This window comes from Salvia splendens, chromosome 12, assembly GCF_004379255.2.
Source record: "Salvia splendens isolate huo1 chromosome 12, SspV2, whole genome shotgun sequence".
NCBI classification, from domain to species: Eukaryota; Viridiplantae; Streptophyta; class Magnoliopsida; order Lamiales; family Lamiaceae; genus Salvia; species Salvia splendens.
The window spans coordinates 29,303,259-29,328,539 of NC_056043.1; the positions used below are offsets into that span (position 1 = coordinate 29,303,259).

Below are 25,281 nucleotides of genomic sequence, written 5' to 3' on the forward strand. Positions count from 1 at the left end.
TTTAAAATATTTATGGAATCAAAGAATTATTTTATAATCTTAAATTAAAAAAAGCATTCTTTATGATCATAATTCATAGAAGAGCAGGAGATCTGGGTTGGGAGTCTTACCTTTTAGTGGACTGCTGAAGGGTTTATACTCCCTACCGAAGGAAAGAGCATGAAGGAAACCGCTTCCCAGAAGCTGAACGATCTTATTGGCAGGTTCTTAGTGATGGCTGACAAAATAGTTTTCAGTGGTGAAGTTAAGACGTGCTTTCTGCATAACCAAGTCAGTGGAGCTGAACTTATATCCAGAGATAAAAGAATCGAAGCCAACAGGAGCATTGATTAATCGTCTTTGCTTTCAGTTTGATCCCTCTGAGCTCCTCCCTGAAAACCCCAACATCCGCTCGCTGTTGTGTTTCAGCGAGGAACCTCTCAATCTGGAGCCACAAAAATGCCAGTGGACAACTTCCCTCCAAGTCCATCATATTCGACAAATTTCCAAGAAAGGTCACTGAGCTACTTCATCTTAGATTACCTCACCTTGTATATCGAATCTCTCAAAATTCTTCTGGAACCACTCGTGCAGCTATGGAACCTACAATCTCTTGTAGTGGAGACCAGGGCTGGTTCCATTATAATGAAACCAAATATATGGATGATGATTCGGCTAAGGTATCTCAAGACTAAAGCAGATATTGTCCTAGACAATAAATGGAAAGGCAAGGCAGGGGAGAAGCATCATACATTAGAGAGATTGGCGCCGGAATCTTGCACAAAGGTCGTCTCCAAAAAGGCTAAAAACCTTAAGAAGTTGGGGATTTACGGTAACTTGGCCAATGTTTATAGGAATGAGTTCCAGTCCGCCAGAGGTATTTGAGAAACGAAAAAGGGCAAAAATGCAGCATTCGTTCTCAAAATAAATGGGCTAAGGGTTTGTTAATCTAAGACGGCCACTTCCTTTTTCTTGCCGGGTGATGCTCTCGTTCTTAATAAGCTTTTCATTCTTTTTGAGTACTCATTTTTTCTTTTTTGGAGACGAGAGAATCTGAAATAATATGTATCATCAGAAAATGTGTTTGCTATATATAGGATTGTTTCCTAAAGATTATGGCATTCCAACTTCAACATTAAGCCACTATGGATTTCAAAATAGTTCATACCCCCGAACGAGCCAATGAGCTAAGAAAATTGTAAATCATTTGGTCGATAAGGGATAAGGATCCATATTGATTATGATCTATTAACCCAAGATTTATACCCTTGATGATGTTTGATCTTCAATTGCTACACAAAAACAATAAAGGATAGGGTGGAACTAGCCTTCAAAAACTAGATCCAAAAGGATTTGATGGGAGACAAGAGACGAAGAAAATTGAATTTGATATTAGCTAAATCCATTGATAGAGAAAACACTCTAAGCAATCTTCAACATACTAGATTTAACTAATGGCTCCACTACTCAAAGGAATTCACAAGCCCTTTGATGCATACCTATACTTGATCATACTTGAACTAGCAATTGCTGGAAACCATACTTGAACTAGCAATTGAGGAACAAGCAACCTAGAAAACTAGGAATTAGATAAAACCCCCAAAGGGGAAACTCTCTCAAGAGAGAACAAAGCTCACAAGCCACAAATTCAACAATCAACTGCTAATAAAATGAGAAAAATGGCTATTTATAGTTTAGGCCCAAATTCTAAGAAAATGCCCACAAAATTAGCCTCTGCGTGAATCACCCGCCCAGGTGGACTCAGTGTCCTTGATCCACCCGTCCGGGTGGAAGTCCCCTGGTTCGCTTCTGCCTTGGCCTTGTCACCCGTCCGGGTTGCCTTTGGTGGCCGAAAGTCACCCGCCCGGGTGACTGTTTCTGCACTGCGCGCCTTCCGTAAAACAGCCATAACTCCCTCCACCGGACTCCGATTGAGGCATGTGAGATACCCATGCGAAGCTCTTTCAAAAGTGAAGACATTGTAGCAGTTTCAGAGCTTTTGGACGTCATCTAGATAGGACGAATACTGGTTGAAGCCAGCTGCAGTTGCACGGCTTCCATGGTCGTATCAATAAGGGTATGTTAATTGCGAAAAGATGATACTCGAACAAGTGAAAATATGCCAGGTTGAGGCTCTAATGCGTGACTTCTGCATTAATAAAGCTAAGGAGGAACTTCTATTCAAAATGATGGAGTCTTCACTTGAGGGTAACCAGAAAACTTGTATCATCTTTGTTCTCATTCCAATCCTTCACTTTTCCTCTCTAAACAATTAAATTGGTCAAATGACCATTCATTTTTGTGCTTATTGACTGAACCTCTGTGCTTGCAAAATGCACACACATCAAGAATCACTAAAGCCTAGCAACATATAAATGCAGAAGGATTTTGTTAAGGAGTACTCCTCAAAGAAACGACGGACGTATGGGTTTTATGGCTTTGTTACCTAAGCGTTCTATTCACAAGCACCATGCAAATTTCAAGTTATTCTGACATAAATACTGTTTTCGGCTCGTTTTCGTCGTACTCTACTACTTGAACTCACATCTTCAAGTGCCATCCACTTGAGATATGACTGGAAACAATTCTTGAGGGAAGCCTCTACAACTTAACTTCAGATGTGATACCCCTAAAACTTACCAGCCAAAGCCTTGGCCAGTGTACCATCGCAGTAATCGAAAGGTAGCAAAGTTTAATAGCTTGAATGGGGCATTAATGGGAGATGTTATGATACCCACGACCTCTGTGCAAAATTCTGGCGCACCAATCTATCTAACTTAGGGAGGTTCTGCCCTTCTTTGTCTTTGTATTTTTTGTCTAGGACAATAGCTGCTGTAATCTTGAGATACCTCAGCCGAATCATCATCCATATATTTGCTTTAATTATAATGGAACGAGACTTGGTCTACACTACCAGCAAATTTCAAGTCATTATGACACATGTCGTTGTCGGCGTCTATTGTTGGATTTCTATTTTTCGTGATTTCACTATTAAGTTCTTATCTCACACTCTCCCAAAAATTAAAAATATAGCACATAGCATGCTTGATTAATAATTAAACAATAAATCTAGAAATGAAATAAATTTATTTTCTTTTTCAAAATTCAACCAAGAATTACCATTGAGGGCAGTGTATCCGCGCTTGAGGTAGTCTTCGTGTCTGAAACTTGGGAAGTAAAGTTGAAGTTTTGGATCTCGTGAAGCAATTGGTTAAACTCAAATCCTCTAACGAGTACAAATTGATATTCCACCAACTTATTCCACTCACTTTTTATTATAAAACTAATTTATGCATATGTATTGACAAATATTACACTAACTTATTCAATTAAATTTTCTTTACATTTCTTAATACATGTGCTAAAACCAATAGGACACTTAATAGAGGACGGAAGGAGTACTATGTAAATAGTACTCCACTTTAATTCTGTATCTAACACACATCATAAAAACCACAAGTAACACTTGTGAATACTCAAACTCTACATATATAATTATGATGTATTGATTGAAACTTCATTGTAACAAAAGCCAATGATATATATTGTGTTCCAAATCATGTAGCGGGAGATGCAAGTGCAAGAAGAGGAACAGCTCTATGGACTGTCATCCCGGGACTCTCCCTCATGTCCAAATCTTTCGGTTCAACACCATTAGCCAATTTCCAATCGAATTTCCGAACCAGATCAGCTAAAAGAAGCTCCATCCCAGCAGAAGCCAATGCGATCCCAGGGCATCCTCTTCGTCCACCCCCAAACGGAATCAGCTCGAAATCTAGGCCCTTAAAGTCTATAGAAGAATTCAAGAATCTCTCAGGCTTAAACGTTTCTGGTTCGTCCCATGAGACGAGGTCCCTTCCTATAGCCCACGCGTTGATCATAACGATTGTTCCTGCAGAAATGTCGAAACCTTTCACTTGTACATCTTTGATTGCAAGCCTAGGCACAAGTAGTGGGAGTGGTGGATGTAAACGCATAGCTTCCTTGATCACAACCTTCAAGTAATGCATTTTTTGTAGATCATCATTTGTTATCTCTTGTTTCTGCTTGAGTATACCTCTTACTTCGTGCTGCAACTTTTTCATAACTGCGGGGTTTTGTAAGAGTTCTGACATTGTCCATTCCATAGCTGTGGATATTGTATCAGTTCCACCGACGAATACATCCTGCGAAATGATTAATTATTAAAATGGCTAATTATAAAAAGCATTTATAATATAATGTACCTATCAACACTTATTACTAAAATGACATATCAACAACTATTACTATAATGGGTAATTATAAGAGACACTATAATGTAATGGACCTATCAACACTTATTATTAAAATGACTAATTGTATATATACAAACTCACGAAGAATACGTCATTTATACTTCTTCCGCATTTTTAATAAACCTTGAAGATTCAAAACTTCTCAATTATTTTATTCAAAACAAAATTTGGGGTCATTTGCAGATGAGTTGACGAACAGAAAAGTTTACACCAAGAAGTGCCAACGTGTAGGTGAGAAAGATATGAATAAGTGGAGAGAGAGTCAAGATGAGCAAGTTGGCTCAAAACGACATCGTTACATCTTACACATCGTCTTATTAGTACGTATATGTATCACTCGCGCTGCGTTATATTGCTAACTTTTTAAGTTCCTAACTCTGCTAACTCATCAACAGAGTGTATTAAAAATGTCAACACGATGACATTAAATTATCAACACAATATATTGAAATGTCAAAAATTTTATATGTTGACATTTTAATGTCATCGTGTTGACGTTTTTAATACACTGCGTTGGTGAGTTGGCAGAGTTAGCAACTTAAGAAAATTAGCAATTGATCACACCTCTATATCACTATTCATCAGTATTATCCAAATTTTAAATATACGCTAACTCAATATCACTTTTCTCGAAATAAATCATAGTGAGATAGTGGCGATTTCTAAATGTTCATGATTTGTCATTCAAATTTTGAATTATGCAGTAAAGATGATAATGAAAAATCCACCGTTAATTTAAAAAATTAACACAACAAAGTGATCAGTCATAATAGTGTTAAAATATAATAAATCACAAGAAATTGAATTTGTAAATGCAAAAAAAAAAAGTGAGATTGAGAATCGAAGAATGCACAAGATAGAAATATTACCAAAATTATCGCTTTGAGACTATCTCGGTCAATAGAGACATCCTTAGAGATATCGAGCAAAATATCCAAAAAATGTTGTCCACTTTGTTCCTCGAGACCCTTCTCATGCAGCCATTCTTTAATCACACTTTCTATAACTTGATCAATCTTTTCAGCAGTCTCCTCAAGTCTCTTATCAGCACCATTAACACGCCCAATCCAACCAAGCCACGGTATAAAATCTCCTATATTAATCATCCCTAAAAGCTCCGCCAAATCCGCCATGGCATCCAAGAAATTCTTCCCATTTTCTGAATCGCTCAACTTCCTTCCGAAAGCCGACCTTCCGATCACATCATTGCTAAAACCCTCGAACATCGCACTCAAGTCCACCGGAGAAATACCAGAAGATTCTCGAATCTTGTTCACAATAATTGACGCTTCCTCTTCGCGGATCGCGCTGTAAGATTGAACCCTTTTGTTGCTCAGCAGCTGGAGAACAACGATGCTCCTCAGCCGCCTCCAGTATTCGCCATAGGGCGAAAGCAAGACGTCTCTGCATCCGTAGGTCAGCTTCATCATGGCCTTGAAGCGGGGGCGGTTGGCGAAGGTGGTGTCGTGAGTGATCATGATTTCACGGGCGAATTCGGCGGAGGAGACGATGAGGACGGGGACGCTGCCGAAGTGGAGGAGCATGAGAGGGCCGTGTTTTTTGGCTAAGGAGTGGAGACTGCGGTGGGGAAGGGATGATCCGAGTTGGTGTAGGTTTCCGATTATGGGTAGCTTTAGTGGTGAAGGGGGCAGTTTTCTTTTGCTTGAGGATTTGAAGGAGATTCGGGTAATGGAGTATAGCAAGAAGAGGGAGAGAAGAGCCATGGGAATTAAGGGATTTAGTTGAAATTCCTCCATGTGTAAGGTGTGTCACGAATTGAGATGAGGCTTTTAAAATGGAGTAGTTGTTTGTCTGAGTATATAATGTGTGTTTGGGATATATAGCTCCGCCGTAGACCAAAGATGATTTTAATTTATGCAATTATCATAAAATGTGGGAGTGTGATAGTGATTAGTGATGCCAGAGTTTTGTGTGTCTAGCTGATATAATAAATAAAGTAAGAGAAAGAGAACAAAGTAAAGATAATGATGTTTCTACTTTTAATAATGGATCATATTGGTTGTGATAAATCAAAAAGGAAAGTAAGTCATTTTTAATGGAATTGCGGGAGTGATAAAAACTGTCTAACCAAAAGAAGTAAAAAACAATTTTGCGAAAAAGTCTTAGTATTATAATTCAAATTTCTTATTTTGATATCATTAAAAATTACTACTAATAAATATCACGGTCAATACATTTATGTCCTTACCGAAAATATACACATCGACTTCGTTGGATTGAAGAGAGGAGTATACTTTAATATGGAATATTATTAAATACTTTGATAACTAGTAGAAAGATTAAAAAATGAAATTAATTCAGATTAAAAAATAAATAAACTGCAGAGAATCGCTACTCGCTACCCTACCACGAGAATCACGTACTTTATTAACTATATCGTGTGACACCTCAAATTCTTCCTGTAAAAATAGTCAAGGAATTATAAAACAAATCATCAGTAAAATTGTAATCATCTTAAATAATGTCATATTATATTGAGTAATATATTTTCTGATGTTAACAATATCTTCATTTGTCCCTATAGACCAGATTGTCATGCAGAAATGTCGAAATCAAAAGATATAAATCAATTTGATATATACTTTATCCCTCCGCCCCCATAAAAGTCTCATACTGACTCGTACGGATTTTTAAAAATGATTCAATTTTGTTAAATAAAATGAGTAGAAAAAAAATAAGTGAAATGTGAAACATAATATTAGTTTTATAGTAATAATTATGAGTAAAATGATTTTATAGAATATAGGCTCTACTTATAAAAATTTGTGAAAGGGTAATAAGACATTTATTAGGATCTGTACAATTAAGAAATTATTTGGCATTTAATAGAGACCGGAGAGAGTACAAACTTGACTTTAATTAATGATACTAATATTTATTTGCAAAAATGCAGTTAGAAAAGAAAAACGATAAATAAAACAACGACAATCTAATCTAACAATGGTACATCTAGCATCGACTCAAGTCCACACAGGATAATCAAAATGACACGTAATTAATATTGATTCATAGCTGAGAAACGTGATATAGAAAGTAACACAATTCATTGAGTATGATTTTTGCAATCAATTTTAAGTTTATGTAAAAAAAATTAGAAAATAATCCTACTACCTTAATTTGTGATTTTGGCAGCTATTTGCATATAAGATATAGATATAATTGGGGTAATTCTAATTAATTTTCTATTATTGCATTATACTATTGCTGAATTAAAATTGTCAAATTTTAACATGATCTAATCCAGTTAATTTAGGAGGATTGGTAAAAAACAGAGGCCGCAAATTGTTCTGGTGTCCAAAACCAAGTTGGGACTGGTATTCGAAAACAAGACTTTGCCTTGGGTCCATTGGGCCAAGCCCACTCTACTGGATATAAAAGGTTGGTGTGGTATCTAAAATAGGAACTCAAATGCATGCCGTTAATCTTTAAGTACTCTTATTTTAAGAACTTAATCCCCTTCTAAGTTGCTACTAGATTTTATGCATTCTTATTTAAAAAAAATTAAGTTAAAAGAGAAAATATTTTTTGTAATTTAAAATAAAAAGATAAATAAAGTAAGAGAGACATAATTGAATATTCTAAAATAAGAGAAAAAAATAAAATAAAAGAGAGAAAAGATAATTAGATATCGGAATTATTTTCTAAATAAGTAATAGGTCATTTCTGTGAGGACGAAAAAACCAAATATATCCCATAGAGCACTTTTATTAAGGAGCCATCTTAAACAGTTTTAGCTCGTATTCAGGAAAGATCTTAGACTCCGTTTGGTTCACAGAATTGGAATTGGAATTCTATGGAATTGAATTGGAAGGAATTAGATTCTAATTCAATTCCAAATCCTATGTTTGGTAAAATGAAGTAACTGATATGGAATTGAATTTGAAGAATTTGTGCACACACACTACACACAAAATACACACACACACACACACTATACACAACATACACACACTAAACAAAAATTTCACACACTACACGCACTTCACACAGTACACACACAACACCCAATTCACGCACTGCACACACCTCACATACTTCACACACCATTTCACAAACTACACACACTACACACAATACATGCACTACGCACACTACACACATTTCACGCACTACGCACACTACACATACTACACATACTACACATATTTCACACAGTACTCAAAATACACACACTTTATACAATATACACAAAATACACACATTATACAATATACACAAAATACACACATTATACACAACACACACAAACTGCACACATTGTGTGTAGTGTGTAAAATGTGTGTAGTACTGTGTGAAATATGTGTAGTGTGTGCAGTGCATGTATTGTGTGTAGTGTGTGAATTGTGTGTAGTGTGTGAAGTGTGTGTATTGTGTGAAATGTGTGTAGTGTATGTAGTGCATGTATTGTGTATAGTGTGTGTAGTGTGTGAAATGTGTGAAATATGTGTAGTGTATGTAGTGCATGTATTGTGTATAGTGTGTGAAATGTGTGAAATATGTGTAGTGTGTGAAATGTGTGTTGTGTATTGTGTGTAGTGTGTGAAATGTGTGTTGTGTATTGTGTGTAGTATGTGAAATGTGTGTAGTGTGTGAAGTGTGTGTATTGTGTGAAATGTATGTATTGTGTGTAGTGCATGTATTGTGTGTAGTGTGTGAAATGTGTGAAATGTGTGTAGTGTGTGAAATGTGTGTAGTGTGTGAAATGCATGTATTGTGTGTATTGTGTGAAATGTGTGCAGTGTGTGAAGCGTGTGTAGTGTGTGTGAAATATGTGAAGTGCGTGTAGTGTATGAAGTATATGTAATGTGTGAAATTTATGTAGTGGGTTTAGTGTGTTAAGTGTGTGAAATGAGTGTAGTGTGTGAAGTGTGTAAAATGTGTGAAACATGTGTAGTGGGTGTAGTGTGCGAAGGGTGTGAAATGTGTGTAGTGGGTTTAGTGTGTGAAGTGTATGAAATGAGTTTAGTGTGTGAAGTGTGTAAAATGTGTGAAATTTGTGTAGTGGGTGTAGTGTGCGAAGTGTGTGAAATGTGTATAGTGTGTGTTGTGGATATATATGGTTTTAATCTATAAAAAAATCCCTCTAAGTAACAACATACAACCCAAATATCAACCATCGGATTTAGTAATTAAGGGCCACGATTTATTGTATAATTCATTTCGTTTGTGTCATGACAAACGAAATTTCGGTCATAAAGAGGGCATTTTCGGTACAACAAATCAATGGAACCGTCAACTACCGTTTTAGTGGGCAGATTTTATGGGATTTATTAATATTGACAGCAAAATGCATTTTCATTTCCTACGCTAGATATTAGATGAGAGATAGAAAAGGTTTATCATTTCTTCAAAGCAAACATCACAAAATCATTCACTCCTAAACCAAAAAAACCCTAGTAATTTATTTCACACGCTTCAGCGAAATCGGCGATATCTCTCAACAGCGACGCTTCTTTAGCATCGACGACCACTCGCTCTGCCGGAGCAGGGATCGTGGATGGTAAAGGTTAATAAAACTTTCTAATAACTTATATTTTTATTTTTTGGGTCAAAATTGATTCACGATTTCTGGCATTTTTATTCGCTATCCACAAGTTTATGAAAGGATGAAGGTGAGCTAGAAAGAATCACAAAACCAACCTCCGAAAAATGGTATTTGGCCGCCTAGATTTGGGATTTTAAATTTTGCCCTAATTTTCTAACCTTGGTTGTGTTTCGAATAGCCGCTCAATCTGGTTGGCGAACTTTGAAGAACAATTCAGAGGGAATCATTGATGGCAATGGCGAGGCCTAAACAAATATGAATGGTCCTGAAAAAGGTACTTACTGAACTTTAATATTTTTTGTTGGAAATGGGTAACATGACCTTAAATGTGGGTTTAGTTAAATTTCTTGGAAAAATAATTTTTATTAATAACTGCTGGCATTTAATCTACAACACAGTCAGAAAGGAAATGGCAACACCAGAAATCGGAAAGAAATCTATTAAGGCTCCCACAATTGATGGATCCAATACTTTAAAAGGTAATAGATTTACAGAAAAAAACTAAGAATGTCTCTCAGAATTTCATTTCATATACAAGAAACGTATTAGGTCATATATGTAACAGTTTTGTGTCATGTTTACAAATTGTTATTGTTTCTATAAGTTGCATTCAATTTGGATTCACCTAAAATAAATGTAATGGTCACTGATTAGCATTGGAATAGTTTTATGGGTTATGTAGTAGCAATATATGAATTAGGTCATGTTTGTATCACTTTTATGTCATAAGTGAAATATATGAATTAGGTCATGTTTGTATCACTTTTAAGTCATAAATGTCTGCAGCGTTTATTTTCTCAGATGGAAGTCAACATGGGTGAGAGAAGGCCATTGGAATTGTGGACTATCGACTACATATAAGGGTGTGCTTCAGTATTTAAGAGCAAAAACTATTGTGTTGAAGTTGACCAAAAATAATCACAGGTCCATTTCCAATAAAACATCGACAGCCAAACATTATGCAACGGACAACAAGAAGATGAAGATCGACGTTAAAAAGATGATAGCAAGCTTAAGAGCTTCTGTAATGGCCATGTCATAAATTTTGGATTTAAAGTATGTTTCATTGATATAATTATGTGCGTATTTATCGTATGGATTTTCAAACATTTTATTTCATCAATGGGTGATACTTTAAAATGACATTGGATTTTATTGTTTCTTCAAATTAGATTTTAATATGAATTATTTTTCTGACTCTATGACCAAGGTAAATTATGATGGTTGTTTGATCTCTTCTGAAAAGTAAAAACACTGTATAAGATGACTCTATGTCATACTTCATACATGTTAGAGTCATTTTGAGCAAAAAAGATAAAAATAAAATTATTAATTTGCTGTGGGAATTTTTGTACAGTAACTAAGCAACTTGTGAGAAAAAAATGATTATGTAAATTAGCAGTTCATGTCATAATATATGCATGTAAGAGTCATTATGAGCATAATCAGGCAAAAAAATAATAGTATCTGAGAATTCATACATTGGGTCATAATAAATGAATATTTGGGTCATAGCATCGTATGGCTAATTTGTGTCATAATAAATAAACATTTGGGTCATTATATAACACTAAGGAGTACCAGAATGCGTCACACAAATCTGATCGAAATGTTCGTATCAAACAAACTGAAGTAAAATACAAGATTATTCTCGTGTTTTTGACATATTAAAAAACCCAATATTAATACGGCCGAAGAATACACAAACAATAACCCAAACATCATCCATTCTTTGGGTCATACTAAACGAATATTTGGGTCATGTAAACTTATGGGTAAATTGGGTCATAATAATCCGATATTCGAGTCATTACATAAAACTACCGAGTACCAGGATGCCTCATACAAATCTGAACGAACTGAGTTTCAAACAACCTGACAATGCAAATAGAGTGGAGTCCAATAAAAAACTTAAAATGATGTTACTTCAAAAAAGAGAATACATGGTATCAAACTTCAGAATTTCTTCTAGACGGTCGCTTTTCTTTCTCTTTGAATTTGTCGCAATTCCCAACAAAGCCCGACAGAAAGGACGAAAACTATAACGAAAATAATTAAAAACATAACCTATATTCTCTAAAACATCATAGGAGGATGATTAATTGTAACCAAGTGAAGTAGTATGCGTTACGGTTTCCATTAAGAAAGTGAATTTAATAGATTTACAAAAATCTATGGGAAAAAAACCAACAAATGAAGTTACAAAATCATGAAACATAATTAGAGGAAATTAAGAAAGTGAATTTACAGATTTAACAATGATAAACGACTGAGGAAGTTAATTACGAAATGAGAGAATGATAAAAACAGAAATTACCGATGAAAGAAACACCGACGGAGTGTACAACGATATTAACAACACCGATTAATCAGAAAACTAATTGATTGAATATAATAAATCTTCATGAAAAGAAGTATACTGGAATATTAATGGGAGATCGGTTGAAGAAGATGGAAAATACGCAGGAGTTGAAGATGATGAATGTTAACTCCAAAATCACGCTAACATTTGTTGGAAGAGAAATGTGCATGATTATAGGGATTGCAATAACAGCCGGATGGAAGAGTAACCTCTAGTATTTGAAGTGATTAAAATAATAATACTTGAAAAATAATTAAAGCCATAACATCTTCTAATCATAAGATTAACTCGCCTAATCCAATGGTCTAAATGCAGTCTGTATTTCTTGATTTAATGGGATACTTGTTTTGATCAAAATCCTATATAGTTAATTTATCTAATTTTATGACTATTTGGAATTCCAATTTTCTACCTTTGATATGAAATTCAAATTGTGGAATTGTAATTCAATTCCAAATCCAAACATTTTTGTGGTGTCAAACATTGGATTTAGAATTGAAGGCTCCAATTTCAATTCCACACCTCCAATTTCGTGTTCCCAAACACACCTTAGATAGTTTTTGCTTGTATCTAGAAGTCATCTTAAATAGTTTTTGCTCGTATCTAGGAGCCATCTTAGACAGTTTTTGCTCGTATCTAGAAGCCATCTTAAATAATTTTTGCTCGTATTAGACAGTCTTTTTTGCTCGTATCTAGGAGTCATTTTAGACAGTTTTTAATTTTATCGGTATAGAAATTACCAACTCTAATCCTTTAAATTTAGATGGCTATTCAGGCTAGGCATGGGGTGCGAGCTGCACCTCTCTACGTGGTGTATGACACCCCTGCTTTGTTGGGAGAAGAACAAACATGTGTCCGCTCCAAGCCATTGAAGAAGTTTGAACGCGCACCAACATATTCCAGTATTGAAGTTCGTCATTTTGATTAACATAATTTTTAAGAATTTTAATGAAGTCATTTTGTTATTTATAATGTTATTTTATTTTTTATTTTATAAATTGGTTGATAATTAAAAAAATATCCTGCAATCCCGAGTAGGCGGACCTGAAACCAATGATCTGGCCCGATGGGGTTGGAACTAGGTGTAAAAATATCTATTGTTCCATCTTGTGTGGCAACTATTTCGATATATCATTAATATTTTTTTTATATATAAATAGTATGGGTTATTTTATATTGCTAACTCATATTTAAATTGCTAACTACAATTAAATGATAGCCATTATATTTTCAAATTAAAGGTCAAGATCATTCAACCCTTGAGTATCAATATCATGCACAAAAAATACTCCCCCCGTCCCATTAAATATGCAACAATTGCTTTTCGGCACGGAATTTTATGTAGTGTTGTTTTGTGAGTTAATGAAGAGAGAGTAAAGTAAAAGAGAAAAAAAGTAGAGAGAGTATTGTTTCCATTTTTAGAAACGTTTCATTTTTAATGGGACAGACCAAAAAGGAAAACGTTACATTTCTAATGGGACATAGGAAGTATCAATTAGGGTATTAATGTCAATTAACAATGAAGGGTATTGATGTCAATTAACAATGAATTAGTAATAACTAACTTTTGAAAAATATCCTAAAACTTTAAATGCATATAGCTATCTCGATTTAAATTATTTTTTAGTATAACATATATCAAATTAAAGATAATTTTATAAGGATTCCAACGAGATCCAACATGCATATGTTTCGATGTCAAAATTTGACAAAATTTTCATAAATTTCATTAACAGCTTTATATCAATACACATCACATAATATGTCAATACAATGCTTGTACAATGCCAATATGAAATTGTATTGACATTGTCATTGTCTTTGTGTTGATGTATTTCATACACTGTATTGACATTGTGTTTCTAAACCCTAAATTTAATAGTTGCTATTATCTTTTTAATATTAAAAAAATGAAAAACGAAATTACACATGGCAAATTGTAGACCACAAGATTTCTAAAATCATATGGTTTAAATTAGTTGCAGTTAGCAATTAAATGATGAGTTAGCAATTGATCACTTCCCTAGTATAAATATAAAAAACTTTAACCTTCCATTTTATATTTAATATTTATGTTAGATTTTATTAATATAATAATAGATACTTCCTCCATCCTTTTGTAGTAGAGACGTTTCTTTTCAGTACGAGATTAAGAAATTATGTTCAAAATGAGTTAAGTGAAGAGAGAATAAAGTATGAAAGGAAAAAAAAGTAGAGATATGAAGAGAAGAATAAGGTAACAGAGAAGAAATAGGTTGTTTTTTGCACAAAAAAAATAAATAAATTGGTTATAGTGAAACAACTAAAAAAGGAATACGACTTATCTACATAGGGACGGAGGGATTACTAAATTAGAAAATTCTAAAACAAAAGGTTTGAAATTAGTATTGAATCAACATTGAAGTATCCTAACACTCAAATGTTTAAAGTTAGGGCAATCCAAGGTGGTATGCCTTGAAAGTTGAAACCCTTTGAACTGACCCGATTGACATCCCGTTGGACTGACCCGATTGAGATCCTTATGGAATGGCACCCCCATCTCCCCCATTACCTATGCCCTGATCTCCCCATAATATTATTGTAACTCTATTATAGAAGCATAACACATAAAATATTTTATAAATACATGTATCTGAACTGAACCACAAAATCTCATTGTGATCAAATATTTTCTAAACACAACATCCGCACCATAAAATGTTATTGTAACTCTATTATCCATGCATAACGCACATTATGCTGTCGAATAGTGTATCTGATCCAAAATCTCAATGTAGCTCTATTATTAATACATATAACACACAAAATATTGTCTTAATAGAGTATTCGAGCTCCAAAATTTCATTGTAAATCGATAATCAATTTATAATAACAGAATATTGTCTAATAGACTTTAAAATCTCATTGTAACTCAATAATCGATTTATAACTCAAATATTGTGTAATTAGTATTCAAACTCCAAAATCTCATTGCAACTCGATTATCGATCATTGTAACTCGATTATATATCGATTTATAATTCACAAAATATTGTCTAATACAACATCTCAACCCCAAAATCTCGTTTTAGAGCTACATATATAAATACCAACACAACATTTTTTATCTCTCTCTGTTAAGGACCTAAATCCGTAACGTCGATTTCCACACAAAATCAAGAAACGAGATGTCGTCGTTGTCGAGCGCCCAACGTTGGGTCGTGACTTGGACGGCAAAAAGGGGCGGTTGAGCGCGAGATCAGCCTCGTCGGCAACCTTAGGAGATGTTTCTTGTTTACTACTCAATTGAGCCAAAAGAATGATAATTTCATATATTGATTGACTGAATAAAATGATAACAACCTATCCCTATTTATAATACTAGAATATTAGCTTATGGAACAAGAAACAAATATAAGAAAAGATATGCAAATCCCTAATATATCTAAACTAATTAATAACGATAGAATACTCGTATCAACTCCCACACGGTTAAAATCCACCTTGTCCTCAAGGTGGGAACCACGAACCAAAGACGAGAGTTGAAAGCAAAAGCTTGGCGAGGTGTCTCCTCCTGGATCAAACGCATACCGAATAGTTGGACATGTCACTTCACCTTCTCCATCAAAAATCATCAAGGTAGGATCAAAACAATCGTCAAAATTCAGCGCTAAAACGTGAAGCTTGTTAACACGTCCACGAACTCCCAAACATGCCGAGTAATTTCGTGGCGGGACCATCCGTGCATCGATGGCAAGCAATGTCGGTCGCTGAAACATTCTTGCAACATCACTATCATGCAACTATCCCTTTTCACCCAAACAATTCTCAATAACATCTTGGGACGTCATTCGAGCAACGACAGCCTTCTTCACTTCCTCAATGGAATCAACCTCCTCTACATCGTCTAATAATGCCTCTTCCTCCGTCTCTTTACTCATATCGGGGCTGCACGGTTGGTCGATTTCATCAAAAGATGGAACTTGTTGATCTTCAAGTCTGCCATCTCTACCTTCCCTAGATCCCCAATTCTCACTAGGCAAGCCACGATCCATGAGCTTCTTTGCTAGTGCCTCTAATATGGAGTTCTCTGAATCACAAAGCTCTGCATCTAATTGGGAGTCCTCTGAATCCCACAGCTCCCCGTCGCCGTCTCGTGTTGGAGAATGCGTGTGCGTAATGACCTCTCCATAACATCTGCCTTCATCTACCTCACTCCGAAAGCGATCCGGCAGTGGTGGCTGCGGCAAAGGTCCGAATTTTACAAACCCACGGTCAAGGGGATCCACATGTGTTGGTGGCTCATGTGATGAATATTCCTGTTGTTTCGGTGGGTCCCAACAGGTGGGCTGATGCAAGGGCGGCAGTTGTTGTCGCAGAGGCCATCCGGTCGGGGGCCGTGGCTTGTAATCTGACACTTGCAACTGAATGCACTTTTTTGGCGGATCAAATCTGTGGCGCACGTCCTCCAAAAATTCCCTCCACGTCACCACTGGGTTATTCTCACGATAATTGAATATCCATTCTGCAGCCGGAGGTCGAAACAGCATGACCACATAGTATAGGCGTTCGGACTCGGCCATCCCCAGGTGGTCGAAATAATAATCGACCCTCGAAATCCAATTCGTCGATTCCGATCCGTCGAAGTGAGGAGCCTTCATGGAAAGCTCTTTCGGTCTCTCCGTCCTACGGGTACCGTGATCTTGCCGAGGAAGGGGTGAGTCCCAAGACGTCGGGTGGCGGTACCCCCGAAAACTCGTGTTGACATCCCCCAGATATCGGTCCCGCGGCCTGTCCCAACACATGCGGTGCCGAGGCTCGGGGCGATCGCGGTACGGCGCCCGATGAAAGGTCCGCTGCGGAAAATGGTCGTCGCGCCTATGTAATGCATGGGCAGCGCCTCGTCGACGACCGTGGATGAAAGGCCGGTGGACACCGTCGTCTGCCACCCAAGCGTCGCGCGGGGAGTGATACCCCCCGTCATCAAGTTCGTCCGAGAAATCGGGGGGATCAGGTTCGGGAATGAGCGGCGCTTCCAACTTCTCCAGCCTGAGTTCCATTATGTCAAATCGCGCCAAGATCTTCTCCAACCCGGTGGAGGAAATCGCGGCTGTTCCTGCCACATCGTGCAGTGCCTCGGCGGCCGCCTGGAAATCGCGCCGCCGATATCGCGGTCGATCGTCGCCGCGTGCGCTTGTGGACGCGCGGCGCGAAGAGTCTCTGATGAGGACATGCGTGTTGCCTCTGGTGAGGAGCCCCGTCGGCGGTATACGTTCATCCGATCCAGTCATGGTGAGCTCTGGATGAAAGCACCAGTTGTTAAGGACCTAAATCCGTAACGTCGATTTCCACACAAAATCAAGAAACGAGATGTCGTCGTTGTCGAGCGCCCAACGTTGGGTCGTGACTTGGACGGCAAAAAGGGGCGGTTGAGCGCGAGATCAGCCTCGTCGGCAACCTTAGGAGATGTTTCTTGTTTGCTACTCAATTGAGCCAAAAGAATGATAATTTCATATATTGATTGACTGAATAAAATGATAACAACCTATCCCTATTTATAATACTAGAATATTAGCTTATGGAACAAGAAACAAATATAAGAAAAGATATGCAAATCCCTAATATATCTAAACTAATTAATAACGATAGAATACTCGTATCACTCTCATACATCCGGTAATCAGATGGAAGTGAAATAAAGCGATAAAATGCATATAGAAGAAGGAAGTTCTCTGAGTTGTATGATTAAACATATTCGAGTGAAAGTTTTCACTGTTTCATTCCTTGATCTCAAAATGCTCAAAGAGCTGTTACATATGTGTAGCACAGGAAACATCTAGAATTCTACACTAATACATCTAGTACAAGTTAAAGCAAGATTACAAAGTTAATCATAACAAACTCTGCTAATCTACTTCCTTCTTTAATCCCTTTAGCACCACGTCTCTCCAAGTACATTCATGGTCCCGCATCTTAGTTGTGAGCATGGGTACAGTCACGAGCTGAGCTCTTGAGGTGTTGGCTCGTGCGATGACAGCTTGTTGGGAGCTGTCACTTGCTTTTTCTCGTGCACGACTTTCATGCAAACTCTTCACATGCACATCTTCACTTTTCTCATGCAACAAGGCTTGGTTGATCAAGCCATCTTCAACGGGAAGAGGCTGACTTGGCAACATTTATCAGGAAAATGAAGGGGATGGTGGAAGGGCATAAGGATCTCTTCTCACCTCGATGTAAAATTGAGATTGAGAAGATGGTTGAGGCACTAGATTCTCTCGAGACCATGGTGAAGGGCATTGGGAAGTCAAAGAGAAAGGATAATCTCTTCAAGGAAGTAGAGAGACTGTCAAAGGAGGCTCTCGACAATGTTCGAGGCAGCATTGACACTAGCATTATTAAGGCTATCGACACAAAAAATTCCCGCATTTCCAAGTGCATGCCGATCATAATGCGTTTCAGCCTCTCCGGAGAGATCAAGTCCATTACAGAAGACGAAGTGTTGCCGTTGTTAGATCGTTTCAGGATTCGGTATACTTTGTTAACTGATGATTGTAGAAAAGGAAACATATCTCATTAGAATATTTCTATGATACTCCAATAATGGATTTTTTCTTTTTCCTTGTATAATTACTATTTTATAAATCCCATTTAAAGGGGACTTTATCAGTAATAAGAATCATCAAGCAATGAAAATATATTTATTTTACCCATATTTTCTAATTTAACATGATATTAGAGAGCAGCGTCCATCTCTGAGATCGGTGACTGTCTCGACCCAAACCATAATAGAATACCCGTTAAAAAGTAAAATGCGGAAAATAAAAGAAACGAAAGCTTTATCAACTACATTATATTAAACTTGAATAAATTCTCTCAATGATTATACAACCTTTTATAGACTCCAATTCTAGCTATACATGGAAAATATATTCTAATTCTACAAGTATCATCTTGATTTAATTTTTCATAATCTTTAGTTGACTTCCTCCATTATTCTTGCTATAACTTCATCTCTTGATTTCCTCTTCCCCAATTTATAGATTTCTCCGTTCCAACACCCCCCTCAAGTTGAGTATCGAGTTTTTTTCAACACTTAACATGCACGATCTTCACTTTGATAAAATAGTTATACTCGTATTCAGGAGTCCTCAATTTTCATTGACAGTTTATGCTCGTATCATAGAGCTTATTCAATTTATCATTGATAGTTTAGATTAGTACCAAGGAGTTGTTTTTTCTTTATTAAGTTTAGGCTCGTTTCGAGGAGCTCTTCAATCATCATTGAAAGTTTAGACTCATTTCAAGGAGTTCTTCAATTTTCTGTTCACGGTTTTGACTCGTGTCTAAAAACTAACCTAGACAGGTTTTTGCTCTCTTTCGTGAATACTCTTCTCTCAAATTTTTGTATCCACATTTGACGCTAGAAATCTGATTATTTCTCTCATGTGAAATTTGCAAATCTTTGAAATCAGATTCTATTTATTAGAACACGACAGTGAAGGTGATATGCGATCTGCTTGATTTTATGTTCTATTTCAATTTGATTTGATGCAATATGCTTGATTTTCTACTTGTTTTCGTTTTGAAAGATGTCGATTTCTGCAATAGTTTTTGATATTTAATCATGAGGAAGATGGCGATCTGAAGATTGACGTTTAAATCATTGTACTTATACATATTTAACAAATGCTATATACTGAAAGGCATTGATATGCATAATGCATTATATTCTTATAATATTTGCAATATGTAGACAGTATAGCGAGAATTTTTATGAAGAATTATGGTAATCACTGTACACATAATACGTAAAACGGAGTACTAATATAGTTATGAACTAGTAATATGCAAACATGTATGCAGCATAGCTGTAATCTGTTGATCAGTTTTAAGATAATCATTTCAAGTATTCCAAAACAGATTGTGGAGCAGTATGATACAGATTTATCCACTACATAATACTGATCATTCTGATCATTTATTGCTGTGAATATAATTTCCAGTTATATATACAAACTAATAGTACATGTCCCTTCATAAATAATACTACCACATAGTAAAATTTTCCTATATACTAGTACTATATATTTGTCACTTAAAATATAAATTCCTAGCTACGCCCTTGTTAGGAAGCATCATTCATATAGATGGGAAAAAGCCAATCATATATAGAAGAGAAACACACGTCAATAGTACTAATTTTATTCTGTAACTTACAAACATTGCATGCCCTCTGACAAAAACCACACATAAAACTTGTGAATACTTAAAATCTACATATATATGCTTGTATTGATTGAAACTTCATTGCAACAACAGCCAATGATATACTACTATAGTGTTCCAAATCATGTAGCGGGAGATGCAAGTGCAAGAAGTGGAACAGCTCTATGAACTGTCATCCCGGGACTCTCCCTCATGTCCAAATCTTTCGGTTCAACACCATTAGCCAATTTCCAGTTGAATTTCCAAACCAAATCAGCTAAAAGAAGCTCCATCCCAGCAGAAGCCAATGCGATCCCAGGGCATCCTCTTCGTCCACCCCCAAACGGAATCAGCTCGAAATCTAGGCCCTTAAAGTCTATAGAAGAATTCAAGAATCTCTCAGGCTTAAACGTTTCTGGTTCGTCCCATGAGACGAGGTCCCTTCCTATAGCCCACGTGTTGATCATAACGAGTGTTCCTGCAGAAATGTCGAAACCTTTCACTTGTACATCTTTGCTTGCAAGCCTAGGCACAAGTAGTGGGAGTGGTGGATGTAAACGCATAGCTTCCTTGATTACAGTCTTCAAGTAATGCATTTTTTGTAGATCATCATTTGTTATCTCTTGTTTCTGCTTGAGTATGCCTCTTACTTCCTGCTGCAACTTTTTCATAACTGTGGGGTGTCGTAAGAGTTCTGACATTGTCCATTCCATAGCTGTGGATATTGTATCAGTTCCACCGACAAATACATCCTGCGAAATGATTAATTATTATATTATTATAAAAATAAAAATACACTATAAAATAATAGACATACACTATAAAATAATAGACCTATCAACACTTATTACTAAAATGACTAATTATAAAAACATTTATAATATAATGTACCTATCAACACTTATTACTAAAATGACATATCAACAACTGTTACTATAATGAGTAATTATAAGAAACACTATAATGTAATGGACCTATCAACACTTATTATTAAAATGACTAATTGTATATATATAAACTCACGAAGAATATGCCATTTATACTTCTTCCGCGTTTTCAATAAACCTTGAAGATTCAAAAACTTCTCAATTATTTTATTCAAAACAAAATTTGGGGTCATTTGCAGATGAGTTGACGAACGGAAAAGTTTACACCAAGAAGTGCCAACGTGTAGGTGAGAAAGATATGAATAAGTGGAGAGAGAGTCAAGATGAGCAAGTTGGCTCAAAACTACGTCGTTCAATCGTAAACATAGTCATATTAGTACATATATGTATCACTATTCATCCATATTATCCAAATTTTACATATATGCTAACTCAATATAGCTTTTCTCGAAAAAATCATAGTGAAATAGTGGTGATTTCTGAAAGTTATGATTTGTCATTCAAAGTTAATGGTGCAATAAAAATTATAATGAAAAATACACTGTTAATTTTAAAACTTAACGCAACAAAGTGATCAGTCATAATAGTGTTAAAATATAATAAATCACAAGAAATTGAATTTGTAAATGCAAAAAAAAAATGTGAGATTGAGAATCGAAGAATGCACAAGATAGAAATATTACCAAAATTATCGCTTTGAGACTATCTCGGTCAATAGAGACATCCTTAGAGATATCGAGCAAAATTTCCAAAAAATGTTGTCCACTTTGTTCCTTGACACCCTTCTCATGCAGCCATTCTTTAATCACACTTTCTATAACTTGATCAATCTTTTCAGCAGTCTCCTCAAGTCTCTTATCAACACCATTAACACGCCCAACCCAACCAAGCCACGTTATAAAATCTCCTATATTAATCATCCCTAAAAGCTCCACCAAATCCGCCATGGCATCCAAGAATTTCTTCCCATTTTCTGAATCGCTCAACTTCCTTCCGAAAGCCGACCTTCCGATCACATCATTGCTAAAACCCTCGAACATCGCACTCAAGTCCACCGGAGAAATGCCAGAAGATTCTCGAATCTTGTTCACAATAATTGACGCTTCCTCTTCGCGGATCGCGCTGTAAGATTGAACCCTTGTATTGCTCAGCAGCTGGAGAACAACGATGCTCCTCAGCCGCCTCCAGTATTCGCCATAGGGCGAAAGCAAGACGTCTCTGCATCCGTAGGTCAGCTTCATCATTGCCTTGAAACGGGGCCGGTTGGCGAAGGTGGTGTCGTGAGTCACCATGATTTCACGGGCGAATTCGGCGGAGGAGACGATGAGGACGGGGATGCTGCCGAAGTGGAGGAGCATGAGAGGGCCGTGTTTTTTGGCTAAGGAGTGGAGACTGCGGTGGGGAAGGGATGATCCGAGTTGGTGTAGGTTTCCGATTATGGGTAGCTTTAGTGGTGAAGGGGGCAGTTTTCTTTTGCTTGAGGATTTGAAGGAGATTCGGGTAATGGAGCATAGCAAGAAGAGGGAGAGAAGAGCCATGGGAATAAAGAGATTTAGTTGAAATTCCTCCATGTGTAAGGTGTGTCAATAAATTGAGATGAGGCTTTTAAAATGGGTGTTTTGTGTATATATATAGAGTTCCGCCGTAGACCAATGGTGATTTTAATTTACGCAAACAAAATAATTATCACAAAAATATGGCAGTACTAACTTGGTTGTTCGTGATCCGTAGATAGGACCGTAAAGTCCCTATTATACAGTCATTGACCTAAGGGCATGAATAACCTCGTCCCCATTTCCGGCCCCAAGTCCCCTCCACGTCATCATTCCTCTACAGTTGCGGCTCAGGCCCCAACTCCTCTAACCCTGCAGGCCGCAACTAATAAATGACACTATTCACAACTCCAACCTATTTTAAACGTAAAATAAAAAACGCCGAAAATTTATAACACGAAAAATTTAGTTTCGCCGAATACTGCAAAATTATAACATAGAAATTTTATAACTGAAAATAAAATAAAATAAAATATCATCAATGCTGGAAAACGTTGGTGCGAGTCCAAATTTCTTCGATTAGATCGGCTTGGAGGCGAGTGTGTTGTTCTTCTTGGCGCATCGCAGCTGAACGGGCGGAAGGCCCTGCACGGGCGGCTCGGTGACAACGTAGTCACTCCTGGTGCTGGCGAGCGGATCGTCGCTCCACAAAGTGACGTTATCTTGCTCGTCCTCAACGATCATGTTATGCATTATGATACATGCATACATGATGTCGGCGATTTGTGACCGCTGCCAACCACGAGCCGCTCCCTTCACGATAGCCCACCGTGCTTGGAGGACTCCGAATGCATGCTCGACATCTTTCCGAGCCACCTCTTGCCTTTTGGCAAACCTTGCCCTCCGATCGGTTGTCGGAGCTGTGATAGTCTTCACGAACACGGGCCATCGAGGGTAGATCCCGTCTGCCAGATAATACCCCATACTATACCGACAGTGGTTGGCCGTGAACTCTACGTTCGGTGCTCGCCCGGCACACAAGTCGTTGAACAATGGAGACTCGTTCAACACATTGAGGTCGTTGTTGGACCATGCGACACCAAAGTAGGCATGTCAGATCCACAATCTGCAATCGGCAACGGCCTCCAACACAATCGTGGGATGTGTACCCTTGTGCCCGCTAGTGTATTGTCCTCTCCAAGCCGTTGGACAATTCTTCCACTGCCAGTGCATATACTCGATGCTTCCAAGCATCCCCGGGAAGCCGTGGGCCCGCTCGTGCATGTCGACCAACTTCCTAACGTCGTCGGTCGTTGGCTTTCTCAAGTACGTATCCTTGAATGCTTCGATGACTGCCCGACAGAATCTAGCGAGACACTCCCGTCCAGTAGGCTCGCTTACATGGAGATACTCATCGAACATATCTGATGTAGTTCCGTAAGCGAGTTGACGAATGGCAGACGTGCATTTCTGCAATGTCGATATACTTTGCCGGCCCACAGCATCGGTAGTTTGGTTGAAATACATGTCATGAGCTACAACTGCGTTGACGATGCGTAGGAACAAATGCCTCCGCATCCGGAACCGGCGACAGAACATCTGATCACTCCATCGCGGATCTCTAGAGAAATAATCCGTGAAAAGCCGCAAGACAGCTTGTTCACAGTCTCGGTGAATATACATCCGGGTACGTGGCACCCGGGTTTGTTGTTCGTTCCAAGCTTGAATAGCAGCTTGGTAGCGTTCAACTTCGTTGTTGATTTCTTCTTGGATTGCCGGTAGCGCCTCTGCTAACACCCGGGACAGACATTTTTTCGAATTATAGGAAGAGATTTGAAGTTGAATGTGAAGTTGAATGTGTATGAAAATGGAGTAGTATTTATAAAAAAATTCAAATTTAAAAATATAAAAAATAAAAATCGGTTGCGGCCCGGCCCGAACACAAATAACCCTGGGCTGGGCCGCGTTGCGTCACGTCCCGAGCCGCGTAACTCCGTCCCAGGCCGGGCCACGGGACGGTCACCAGGCCGGGAATGCGGCCCCGGGACCGGCCCAGGCCGTGCCGCTCGCCCGTCTAACGCGTGGGATGGGCCGGGACTCGCGATTTGCGGCCCGGCCCGTAGCATTATTCATGCTCTAAGGCATCCAAGATTTAATGACATTACAATCTTTTTTAACAGGTACTCCCTCCGTCCTGGCTAAGAAGACACATTTCTTGGCCGGCACGGGATTTTAGGAGTTATGTCACGACCACAACTCCCTAGTGATAGTGATCGCAGCTATAACGTGACTAAAATAGTCTCTGAAAGGACGAGTTACGCACGCGTGTCGCAGGCGCGTGTTCTTCCTATTCAACAATACTTATACGTTCCCACTTCCCAAAATACTATTAATTAGTATGTGGTAAGTCGGATGTCGATCCCACGAGGAACGGTCGTATCCGTTATGTATTTCAACACTTAAGAGTTTGGCGATGCCGCCACGCTTTAATTTGGGGTTTGGAATTAAACTACGAAATATAAACAAGACTTAA

The 25,281-nt window shown here is 37.6% G+C and overlaps 2 protein-coding genes across 2 annotated transcripts; both read right to left on the bottom strand.

Annotated features, from left to right (window-relative positions):
- Nucleotides 1-3,467: 3,467 nt before the first annotated feature.
- LOC121757373 (cytochrome P450 736A117-like) lies at nt 3,468-6,051 on the bottom strand. The gene is made up of 2 exons (XM_042152927.1): nt 5,126-6,051; nt 3,468-4,145 (listed from the first exon to the last, which is right to left on the bottom strand). Exons 1-2 carry the CDS (start codon nt 6,011-6,013, stop codon nt 3,537-3,539), a joined length of 1,497 nt encoding a protein of 498 aa, XP_042008861.1. The 5' UTR covers nt 6,014-6,051; the 3' UTR covers nt 3,468-3,536.
- Nucleotides 6,052-20,344: 14,293 nt separating this feature from the next.
- LOC121757296 (cytochrome P450 736A117-like) lies at nt 20,345-22,827 on the bottom strand. Its single transcript, XM_042152833.1, has 2 exons — nt 21,939-22,827; nt 20,345-21,120 (listed from the first exon to the last, which is right to left on the bottom strand). Exons 1-2 carry the CDS (start codon nt 22,824-22,826, stop codon nt 20,512-20,514), a joined length of 1,497 nt encoding a protein of 498 aa, XP_042008767.1. The 5' UTR covers nt 22,827; the 3' UTR covers nt 20,345-20,511.
- Between the last annotated feature and the right edge of the window lie 2,454 nt (nt 22,828-25,281).

What these genes read in the sequence shown, in the direction of transcription:
- LOC121757373 (XM_042152927.1), bottom strand. Translation starts at nt 6,013, where the DNA reads ATGGAGGAATTTCAACTAAATCCCTTAATTCCCATGGCTCTTCTCTCC. An exon ending in GTCTCAAAGCGATAATTTTG is followed by an intron (nt 4,146 to 5,125) that starts GTAATATTTCTA and finishes ATCATTTCGCAG; the next exon opens with GATGTATTCGTCGGTGGAAC.
- LOC121757296 (XM_042152833.1), bottom strand. Translation starts at nt 22,826, where the DNA reads ATGGAGGAATTTCAACTAAATCTCTTTATTCCCATGGCTCTTCTCTCC. An exon ending in GTCTCAAAGCGATAATTTTG is followed by an intron (nt 21,121 to 21,938) that starts GTAATATTTCTA and finishes ATCATTTCGCAG; the next exon opens with GATGTATTTGTCGGTGGAAC.